The 12,082-nt window shown below is 38.8% G+C and overlaps 1 protein-coding gene across 1 annotated transcript in view; it reads left to right on the top strand.

Moving 5' to 3' along the window:
• Positions 1–11,875, top strand: part of smc3 (structural maintenance of chromosomes 3) — a 36,874-nt gene extending 24,999 nt beyond the window's left edge. Inside the window, exons 26-29 of the mRNA XM_062976267.1 lie at positions 1,380–1,571; positions 1,712–1,889; positions 2,317–2,423; positions 11,500–11,875. Coding sequence (XP_062832337.1) covers positions 1,380–1,571; positions 1,712–1,889; positions 2,317–2,423; positions 11,500–11,571 — 549 coding nt within the window. The 3' untranslated portion in view covers positions 11,572–11,875. The remainder of the gene's footprint in view (positions 1–1,379; positions 1,572–1,711; positions 1,890–2,316; positions 2,424–11,499) is intronic.
• Positions 11,876–12,082: the final 207 nt, after the last annotated feature.

Genomic DNA, 12,082 nt, shown 5'->3' with positions numbered 1-12,082 from the left:
TCTTGGACAATAAGGAGGGATTAAGGAAAAGCCTATTAAACATCAAATTAGGTTATGATTTTACAAATTAAGCACCAAAACATCATGTTATACAACAAATTTGACAGAAAAGGTAGTTCAATACGCAGTAATGTTATGTTGTAATTACTGTATTTACGAATTTAGCACCAAAATATCATGATATATTGAATACATTGACAACAAAAATGGCTTGGATTATCCAGAAGCTTGGATAAGCGAGGCTTGGATAAGCGAGACTCTACTGTAGTTGCATTTCCAGTTCACTTTCATTTTACAAGAAAGACAAATTTACCAAACGCTTACATAATTTTCAGAATGTGATCAGGCCAGATTTTTAATTTACAGTAAGGGCTTCTGTAAATTCAAGAAAGCAAAGAATTATTATAATTACTATTATTATATTTATATCCTGCTTATATCTCTTGATTGAGACTGCTCACATGATTGCTCATTGACATTTGTGTGAGTCACTTACATGTGGACAACATGCTTTTTGGTTTAAAATTTATATGTTCAAGCCATGGATATGGAGGGATGGCTTTATATATTGCCTTTATGTTATAAAAACTCCAAAAATACACCACTTTGCAGTCTAAATTTAGAAAGAAGTGAAGATTTATAATAGTTTTTTGTTATATATTTGCTTTTTATGTTACGTTTTTATATCTAGAGACACAAATCAATAAAATTTGGATTTTAACTGCAGTGGAAAGTAGCTATGTTTATATATTCCATTCAACTTTACTTTGTTTTTACAATAAAAGTAAGTTTGCTGAAATCTTACATATTTCTTACAATATGGTCAGACCAAATTTTGAATTTACAATAAGGGGTTGTGTATGCTCAAGAAAGAGAAGAAGGATTGCTTACTGACATTCTTTTGTGTCACTCTTTCACTTACATTTGAATAACATTGCATCGATAACACTATGTAACAAAATTTGAAAAATTTTCTGTTCCTGGTTTGGAAGTACTGTATTCCTGTTTGTGCAATACTTACTTTGAAAATAGTTGTTATATCCCAGAAACTTCATTTTTGTGGCTGCCACTAACTGTGTTGAATTGGTTGAGACTTAGATGTGATGTTTATTGAAAAATTATAGCAAAATGTGCTCAGGATGTCCCATAAAAACAAAGGTTTTGCAATTTAATACACCTTTTCCATGTTTTTATGATAGAACCAATTAGTAATGACGTTTGTAACCCAGGAGCAAAAATCTTGTTACATTGTCTAATTGTTAGTGTTCACACTTCATACATTAACTTGATAGGTACTGGAATGAGTTATTGTGGCAGTATTCTATTAAAAGTATTTAGCCCCTTTTTACAAAAACTGAACTGAATTCTATTTTTCCAAGGTGTCAAAGAACTTCAGTGAGGTTTTCCAGAAGCTGGTGCCTGGAGGAAAAGCAACCCTTGTGATGAAGAAAGGGGATGTGGAAGGGAGTCAGTCTCAAGATGAAGGCGAAGGCAGTGCTGAGAGTGAGAAGGGATCGGGGTCCCAGAGCAGTGTCCCATCTGTAGACCAGTTCACTGGAGTTGGGATTAGGGTAAAGGAGCATGATCTTTTTTTTTCTTTTTTTCTTTTTTTCTTTTTGCCTTTTAAGAACAGTTAACTGTCTTCATTGTAACCAGCATATGACAACAATACTTCCTAAATAGCAGTAACTAGCCTTCTTTGTTTCTTCAGGTTTCATTCACTGGTAAACAAGGTGAAATGAGAGAGATGCAGCAGCTTTCTGGTGGACAGAAGTCTCTAGTGGCCTTAGCCTTGATTTTTGCCATCCAGAAATGTGACCCAGCTCCCTTTTACCTTTTTGATGAAATTGATCAGGCCTTGGATGCTCAACATAGAAAGGCTGTTTCAGGTAAAGGGTTATGTTGCTGTTGCTGTTTGTTACTAACCTCTCCTCCCTATGGCTCAAGGCAGGGTACAACTTGATTAAGACTGACAAATGCATATAATTCAGCATAGGTATTATATATTGCTGTCTACATTCACATACAGAAAAAGCATCCCATACTTTAAAAAAACAGTAATGAATTACTGCTTTTATATACCAATTTAGCATAGTATGTGTGCAGCTTTTAGTTGTCTTTTTTCCCAGATATGGAAAGGGGAGCTGCTTCATTGCTTTCAAGCTCCTATCACAACAACAACAACAAATGTTACATCCTGCCTATTAACAATTGGTGTATTGATTATATTTTAATGTAGTGATTTTGTATTTAACATGCTAAGGAAGCTTCTGTGTGTTACCTGTCACCCACTAGCAGGTTTTTCTTTCTCTCCAGATATGATTATGGAATTGGCATCACATGCTCAGTTCATCACCACAACTTTTAGGCCTGAACTGCTTGAATCCGCTGATAAATTTTATGGTGTGAAATTCAGAAACAAGGTATACCATTTATAATAGGTGAAACCGAATATTGTTGCAGACTAGCTGTAATTCTGTGATGCATGAATAGATGCATGAATGTTAAAAATAATTAAATAAAGTTAGTTTCAGGTCATTGTATTTCAGGCCCAGGTACGTGATTTCAACATAAATGTTAAAATATTTCAAGTGACATCAAGGGCTAGATGTTCGCTTAGATTTCAGTTTGATTTGAATGTTTTTGGTGACCTGGAAATGCCTATCTTAAAACATTTTAGAACACAGTAAATAGAGTTCTATTTGTAGGTTGTCTCTAAAGTTTATAAGCAGTTTGTATGGCATCCTTTTTAATGAAAAAAGCCCACAACAAGATAGTTTTTTCTGGTTGTATAAATATCATGGGATCAAATATAGTAGATACTAAATCCTTGATCAATAGAAGGGTGATTCAAATTACCTATGAGAGTTACCTAGACTGGATGGGTATCTGTTGAAAGTACTTTGACTGTGTATTCCTGCATAACGGTTTTGGACTGGATGGCCCTTGTGGTCTCTTCCAGCTCTATGATTCTAGGGATTGTCTAGCCCAGTGGTTCTCAAAGTGTGCTTCAAGAAGCCCTTAGGGCTCCGTGAAGCATGCTGAGCAGCTCCGCACTTCCCTCTTCTTCCTGTGTCATCCTCCTCCAAGCTTTTTCCTTCTCCTTCTTGCTCCTCCCCCTCCCCTCCTTCCCTCACCACCAAAAGCCCTTTTCCCTCAACTTTATCGCCACCCTGATCCTTAGCCTTCCTTGTTTCCAAAACCCTATTTCATATGGCCATTGAGGGTGCTTTGTTTGTGCTTTTCGCTCATGGCAGAAAGGGGTTGGACTGTATGGCCCCTGGGATTTATTTATTTTATTTTATTTATATACCGCTCTTCTCCCCCAGGGTTGCCCCTCTTACTATGATTATTATCATTAACAGGGGGAGCTCTGTTTGTGCTTTTCCTGGAGGGCAGAAGGGGATTGAACTGGATGGCCCCTGAAGTCTTTCACTGTAACACTGTTAAGTTTATGTTGATCTAAAAGTTTTCCCATAGTATATAAACATTTCTTGGATCTCCATGAAAACGTTTTGCTTCACAAAGGGCTCCGTGGCTGAAAAAGTTTAAGAACCCCATCTAGCCACTTCCAAGTGCAGGCAGTCCCCAAGTTATGAACAAGATAGGTTCTGTAGGGTTGTTTAATTTGTATGTAAGTTGGAACAAATTCCAACTTCTATGTTATAAGTGTAATTCCAGATAGATAGATAGATAGATAGATAGATAGATAGATAGATAGATAGATAGATAGATATAAATAAAAGATATGGGTAGCATAGGGAAGGATTAACACCCCTGTGGGGTTTGTTTTGTTGTCTGTGGCACTGTTCAGAAGATTTCACCTCACTTTCTGTCCCTGTGATAATTGGATTTTGAAAAATTTGGCTTGTTGTGGAAACAAGGATTGGAGATAAAACTTTAGTGGGAACACCTTTTTCACATGATAACTCTTTCAGGAGTGAATTTCCCTTCTTTGGGCCCTTCTATATAGCCCTATACCCCAGAATATCGAGGCAGAAAATCACACAATATCTGTTTTGTACTGGAATGTCTGAGTCCACACTGACATACAGTGGGGGGAAAGGTATTTATTCAGATATCAGTTGTACAAGTTCTCCCACTTAAAAAGATGAGAGAGGCCTGTAATTGACATCATAGGTAGACCTCAACTATGAGAGACAACATGAGAAAAGACATCCAGAAAATCACATTGTCTGATTTTTCACGAATTTATTTGCAAATTATGGTGGAAAATAAGTATTTGGGCCATAACAAAAGTTCATCTCAGACTTTGTTATATATCCTTTATTGGCAGTGACAGAGGTCAACGTTTTCTTTAAGTCCTCACAAGGTTGGCACACACTATTGCTGGTATGTTAGCCCATTCCTCCATGCAGATATCCTCAAGAGCAGTGATCTTTTGGGGTTGTCCCTGGGCAACACGGACTTTCGACTCCCTCCAAAGATTTTCTATAGGGTTGAGATCTGGATACTGGCTAGGCCACTCCAGGACATTGAAGTGCTTCTTACAAAGCCACTCCTTCGTTGCCCTGGCGATGTGCTTGGGATCATTGTCATGCTGAAAGACCCAGCCACGTTTCATTTTCAGTGCCCTTGATGGAGGTTTGCACTCAAAATCTCACGATACAGGGCCCCATTCATTCTTTTATTTATACGGATCAGTCGCCCTGGTCCCTTTGCAGAGAAAGAGCTCCAAAGCATGATGTTGCCACCCCCATGCTTCACAGTAGGCATGGTGTTCTTTGAATGCATCTCAGCATTCTTTCTCCTCCAAACACAGCGAGTTGTGTTTCTGCCAAACAGTTCTATTTTGGTTTCATCTGACCGTATGATATTCTCCCAGTACTCTTCTGGATCATCCAAATGCTCTCTAGCAAACTTCAGTCAGCCCCGGACATGTACTGGCTTAAGCAGGGGGACACATCTGGCACTGTAGGATCTGAGTCCCTGGCGGTGTAGTGTGTTACTGATAGTAGCCATTATTGTGTTGGTCCCAACTCCCTGCAGGTCATTCTCTTAAGTCCCCCCGTGTGGTTCTGAGATTTTTGCTCACCGTTCTTGTGATCATTTTGACCCCACGGGGTGAGATCTTGCATATAACCCCAGAGGGAGATTATCAGTGGTCTTGTATCTCTTACATTTTCTAATTATTGCTCCCACGGTTGATTTCTTCAAACCAAGCTGCTTGCCTATTCAGTCTTCAGATTCAGTCTTCCCAGTCTACAATTTTGTTTCTGGTGTCCTTCGACAGCTCTTTGGTCTTTACCATAGTGGAGTTTGGAGTGTGACTGCTTGAGGTTGTGGACAGGTGTCTTTTATACTGATAACAGAAGACAGGAGCAGAATTCAAAACGATCTTGACAGACTAGAGAGATGGGCCGAAACTAACAAAATGAAATTCAACAGGGACAAATGCAAGATACTTCACTTTGGCAGAAAAAATGGAAATCAAAGATACAGAATGGGGGACGCCTGGCTTGACAGCAGTGTGTGCGAAAAAGACCTTGGAGTCCTCGTGGACAACAAGTTAAACATGAGCCAACAATGTGATGCGGCAGCTAAAAAAGCCAATGGGATTCTGGCCTGCATCAATAGGGGAATAGCGTCTAGATCAGGGAAGTCATGCTCCCCCTCTATTCTGCCTTGGTCAGACCACACCTGGAATACTGTGTCCAATTCGTATGAAGGAAGCTCAACAGCCAGCAGAGTCTTGTAGGAAAGAGTTTATTCCAAACATTAGGAAGGCTACTGAGGCTTTGGGTGCACAAAAGCTATATATCCCAGCAATCAGTAGTTCTTACATTACAGCTGTAACAACCAGAGAGTGTGGCTTAAAGGCACAGTATACCACATCTCCCCTTCATACATAATAACTACACATCTGACAAGACAAAACAAAATACATTTTATAAAAGTGTTAAAAAAATAATACATCAAAATTACAAAAGTCTCTCAAAACTTGGCAGCTTCATTACATCACTAGACAGGTAAGAAAATATGTCTTCTATGGGGCCAGAGGTCACTAGTACTTAGCCCACCGTTGAGGATGGTCTTCAGCACCATCCTTCTTAAGGAGTGTACCTTACAGGTTCAAACACAGGCCTGCCATGCGATGTCACATACGTTGGCTTTCTATCTGCTATTACATGTGCGTCACTTTTGTTCACAAACATCCCTCTAGAACCATTATATGTTGTATTTCCTTGAATTGTAGTTTCTGGTGTTTGGTTCCGTTGTTTTAATTGACGCCTATTACGCCGATATACGCGACCGTGCTGATTCTTTATTAGATATGACCAAGGTTGTTTACATTTTTCTATCACAACGGCAGGAAGCCATCTTTCTTTGCAATTATTGGATTGCATCCATACCAAATCTCCCCTCTCTTAGTGGTTTGAGGGGTCTTGCTGTTCGATCATAAAAATGTTTCTGTCTTTCCTGAGCTCTTTGTAGATCTTGACGCACGTTAATAGGAATCCTAGGACATAATAAGTCAGTTGTTATGGGAAGTTTACTTCTCAGCATTCTGCCCATCAATATTTGTGCAGGTGAATATGATAGTCCTGTCACAGGTGTATTCCGGTATTCCAACAATGCTGCATACAGATCACCCCTTGCCTTTCCTACTTTATGTGTAAGTTGTTTTATAGACTGGATGGCTCGTTCTACCATACCATTAGATTGTGGATACCCCGGACTACTAAAGCATTGTTCAAATCCCCATTCTTTCGCAAATACTTTGAATTCTTGACTCGCAAATGGCATATTATCACTCACCACAATTAATGGAGTTCCATGTTTTGCAAACACAGATTTCATCTTGACAATTACTGTTCTTGCAGTTTTATCAGGTAAACTTACTACTTCTGGGTATTTTGAGAAATAGTCAATTACCAACAGAAAAGAGCGATTGTCCTGTTCAAATATATCCACGCCCACCTTCTGCCATGGCCCTTCTGGGATCTCATGGGGTTTAAGTGGTTCCTTTTGATTATTTGGGGCAAAACAAGCACACACAAAACAACTGCCAACAGCTGACTCAATATCTTTGGACATACGAGGCCAGTACATCAACTGTCTTGCTCTTTCTTTGGTTCTTTGAATCCCTTGATGGGACTCATGCAGCTGTGCAAGAACATTTTGTCTTTGGCTTGCCGGAATGATTATTCTTTCTCCCATGAAAAGAACCCCATCCCTATACCTTAGGTGATCTTTAACCGGCCAAAAAGATTTTGCTATTGGAGCCACCTTTCTCATGTACTTTGGCCATCCTTGGTTTAGGTATGTTTGAATCATCCTAAGCTGGGGATCACATTTTGTTGCTTCTTGTATTAAACCCATTTTATCTGGGTGCATGGCTAATGTATTCACTTCGTATATCACTTTCTCATCTCCTATTGGATTTTCCTGACTTCCAGGGGGGTCAACAGTAGCTCTTGACAAGGTATCAGCCAGATACATAAGTTTACCTGGAGTATATACAAAGTTAAGTTGATACTTCTGAAGCTGCAACAACATTCTTTGCAGACGAGCCGGGGCACTGCCTATTGGTTTTTTATAAATTGATTCTAAGGGCTTGTGATCAGTTTGAACTAGAACCATTTTACCAAACACATACTGATGGAACTTTTGTACTGCATATACAACAGCAAGCAATTCTTTCTCTATTTGAGCATAATTTTTCTCTGCAGAACTGAGTGCCCTTGAAGCATAAGACACTGGCTTATTATCCTGTAGGAGACATGCTCCTAAGCCATCTTTTGAAGCATCTGCTTGGATAACAACTGGTTTTGTCACATCAAAATACTGCAGTACAGGTGCATCGCACAACTTTTGCTTGATCGCCTCAAAAGCTTTCTGATGTTCTGGCATCCATTGAAAACTCATATTTTTCTTTAACAGACTTCTCAATGGCGCTGTCAACTCTGCCTCTTTTGGGATGTATTTTGCCAAATACTGTACTGACCCTAGAAATCTAAGCACTCCCTGTCTGTCATTGGGAGGTTTCATTTCTTGAATTGCCTTTACTTTCTCAGTGTCTGGCCTGACTCCCTCTGCAGTCACAATATGGCCCATATATCTAACAGAGTTTACCCTGAACTGGATCTTTTCTTTGTTAAACTTGATGTTTTTGACACGTGCTGTTTCCATTACCTGATGTAAAATCTCATCATGTTGTTTACTTGTCTCAGCTGCTATAATCATATCATCAGCAATCATATATACACCTTTTATATGCCCAAATGTTTCTTGATTTTTCTGTTGAAAAACCTCACTTGAGGATTTAAGCCCAAATGGTAAACGATTAAAACAATACCTTCCCCACGGCGTATTGAATGTACATAATCTGGATGATGCTTTATCTAGTTTTACCTGCCAATAGCCATCTTTCTCATCTATTATTGTGAAGATTTTCTTTCCAGCTAGGTGACTTAAAACTTCCTCAACTGTTGGGATGGTATAATGTTGTCTCCGCACTGCCTTATTTAGATCTCGCGGATCAAGACAAATACGCAGAGACCCATTCTTTTTTTCAGTGATAACAAGACTGCTCACCCAATCTGTGGGTCCTACAACTTTTGTTATAACTCCCATATTTTCCATCTGATCAAGGGTATCCTTTAGCCTATCATGTATGGCAAAGGGCACTCTCCTACATCCTTGGATCACGGGAACCACTGTTGGATCAGTGTGAATGTGGTGATGTCCTTGAAACTCACCGAGACCCTGGAATACTTCTGGATATAAGCTGAGCAATTTTTCTTGTGTTAATAACTCCTCTGTCTGTATCAGATCTACCCTATAAATTAAACACAAATTCTCACAAGCTGGTCTGCCTAATAATGGGGTTGTCGAGCAATCTGTCACATAAAACAACAGATTATACACTCCTTTTGCTGTTATACAATCAAACTCAACTGCTCCCATTGGTTGTATTTTTGTTCCCCCATATGCAACCAGCACTACTTTACTCTTAGACATTTGTTTTGCACCAGGTATTCTAGAAAATATACTAAATGGTAACACATTTGCTTCAGCTCCAGTATCTAAATTATACAGTCTCTTATGGAAATATCAGCATACCATCCTGCCTTGTTTGTTATCTGTGTGTCCTTCATTTCTTCATCCAGCTTTCCTATCATTAAATTACTTACATTCAACTCATGAATGTGTTGTCTGGCTTGTATATTCACAGGATTGGTCACCCTTGACCTGCATAACTTGGCATAATGATTTTTCTTGCCACACTTGTTGCAGGTCTTTCCAAATGCTGGACATCTCCGAGGTTCATGAGCTGTACCACAATAACCACACTTATTCTGATTTTTCCAATTGTCTCTGTGTCTTGACTCCCTGGTTCCCAGAGCTTGAGTTATAATCTCTTTGTTTTCTCCATGGCCGTGTGCCGTCCGCCAGACAATAAAAAAAACTATAAAGCTGAAACGTGCCGTCCTTTATCCGGGCGAACTGCAAATCCCTATAAGCTGTCCTAAAATATTGAACGACTGAGTCTGGAGAACTTCAAAAAAGGATGTTTATTCATACAAGGTTGTAAACCTGGCACAGATCTTAAAGTTGCAGAAAATGAAACAAATTTCCATAGGTTTTAGTTGCAGAATTATCCCTGGTTCCAGAAGGCAAAGGTGATTATAAAACCACTATACCCTAATCACGCTGTCTATATTAGAAGGAGAAACTCTTTCCTTCCCTATCTTTACAGCAAAGATTAGTTCTAGAAGCGATGGAATAACCCTGCTCCTCTAACTAGATTTCCTATTCCAGATCAGTATAATTCAATACTTATCTAATTTGGATAGGCTTAGATTGGCCTGGTTTTGAGGATGATTTGTCCCAGTTAGCCTTGCACAGCTCCAGCACGTTGGAAGACTATAGCCAGAATGAAACTCTAAAATGGAGACTAGACCCTGGTAAAAAGGGCGGTCCTAAGATGTTGTACTCTTTGACCAATCATTGCAAAGAAAACTGCAGCCAGCTCTTGCAGACTTCAAGCCACCTTTCCTGGGCTTTTGCAGCCAGAGGCTGAAACAAAATGCAAAGGAGGGAAAACAAACAAACGACCAATAAGTAAGGCAAACCATCGTCCTGGGGGACGGAACAGCCGTCTTGTAATTCAAACACTCCTTCTTTCAATGTTATTGCCATGGTTCTCAGCTGAGCTCTCGTTGTCTCATCAACCCGGCATATCTCCACGGCCTTCTCAAGTGTAAGATCGGCTTCTTGTAACAACTTTTGTTTCAGTTTCTCTTGCTGTAAACTAAAAACAACTTTATCTCTTATCATCTCATTAACTGCCATTCCAAATTCACAGCTGGCTGCTTTCAGTTTTAGCTCAGCAATAAATTGCACATTTGTAACTCCAGAACTCTGCATATGGTTCCAGAAACAAAACCTTTCAAACACAATGTTCTTCCGAGGTAAAAAAATAAGTCCTAAACTGTTCCAGAACCTCTGCAATATCTTTCGGGTTCTCCTCGGCAAAAACAAATGTACAGTAGAGTCTCACTTATCCAACACTCGCTTATCCAACGTTCTGGATTATCCAACGCATTTTTGTAGTCAGTGTTTTCAATACATCGTGATATTTTGCTGCTAAATTCGTAAATACAGTATTTACTACATAGCATTACTGTGTATTGAACTACTTTTTCTGTCAAATTTGTTGTATAACATGATGTTTTGGTGCTTAATTTGTAAAATCATAACCTAATTTGATGTTTAATCGGCTTCTCCTTAATCTCTCCTTATTATCCAACATATTCGCTTATCCAACGTTCTGCCGGCCCGTTTATGTTGGATAAGTGAGACTCTACTGTATTATATAAAGAAACTCCTTCCTCTCCCACACAATGTAGCAGGATAGCTATCTGCCGCTTCTTTGACACCTTCTCAAGTCCCGCTGCAGCAAGATACAACTGAAAGGCCTGTTCCCACCGTGAAAAATTCATGAAAAATTCATGAAAAATCAGACAAATGTGATTTTCTGGATGTGTTTTCTCATACTCTCTCTCATAGTTGAGGTCTACCTATGATGTCAATTACAGGCTTCTCTCATCTTTTTAAGTGGGAGAACTTGTACAATTGGTATCTGGCTAAATACTTTTTTCCTCCACTGTATATCCCAGTTCAAAGCAGATAATGTGGGATTTTATTCAGTTGTGTAGAAGAGGCCTTAGAGGTAGATTTTCTTCACTTCCTGTTGTCTCACCCCTTTCTTAACTATGAGTCGTTTGTAAGTCGGATGTTTGCAACTCAAGGACTGCTTGTATATCTTTGCAAATACACATATTAGAAATCAAAATGGAGGCTCCCAGAAAGCTGAATTTCAGAACTGTGAAGGACTCTGAGCTGGCATTGTTTGGGTCATTCAAAGCAAACTTATGTTCCTAAACATATGCTTTAGATTGATACTGTAGAGCTGTATTGTCTTCTGGAATCTCTTATCAATTACACACTTATATTCTCTTGTCAATTTAGGTCAGTCATATTGATGTGATCACAGCAGAGATGGCCAAAGACTTTGTGGAAGATGATACTACTCATGGCTAAGTGAAGAAAACCTGTTGATAAAATGTGTAATGTGTAATATATTTCTGCCTACAACGGCAATTGTATAAATTTAAGATAAGTAGCCATTGTTCAAGAACTATTTTAACATAGTTAATAAATCATTGTTAAGACTGATTTTTCCATAGACCTTGGAACCATTTTTGTGTGTGGTGTTGTGCTTTTATAAAACACCTGTTAGTTTTATCTTCATACTATATCTAGTATGAAAATTGTATTCTCTTGTCCTTTTGTTTATGTTTTTAATGTCAGTTCTTCCTTCCTATATAAATCCTTTTATCATTTATACTGCCTCACCTGTTTTTTTTAAAAAAAATAGTTTCAATAAAACAGTTTCTTTTAATGGTGCAGTTGATAGATATGTTGCTTCTTGTGGGCTGCTAGGCTATCTACCATCATTTCATACATAATGCAGTTTGGTTTTGCATATGGCAGATGGGGAAAGACAAAATCTACTGTAAATCAGTATTTGCCAGTGCATTTCTAGGAGAAT

Source organism: Anolis carolinensis, chromosome 3 (assembly GCF_035594765.1).
Source record: "Anolis carolinensis isolate JA03-04 chromosome 3, rAnoCar3.1.pri, whole genome shotgun sequence".
Classification (NCBI taxonomy): domain Eukaryota; kingdom Metazoa; phylum Chordata; class Lepidosauria; order Squamata; family Dactyloidae; genus Anolis; species Anolis carolinensis.
This window is presented reverse-complemented; position numbering and strand designations above follow the sequence as displayed.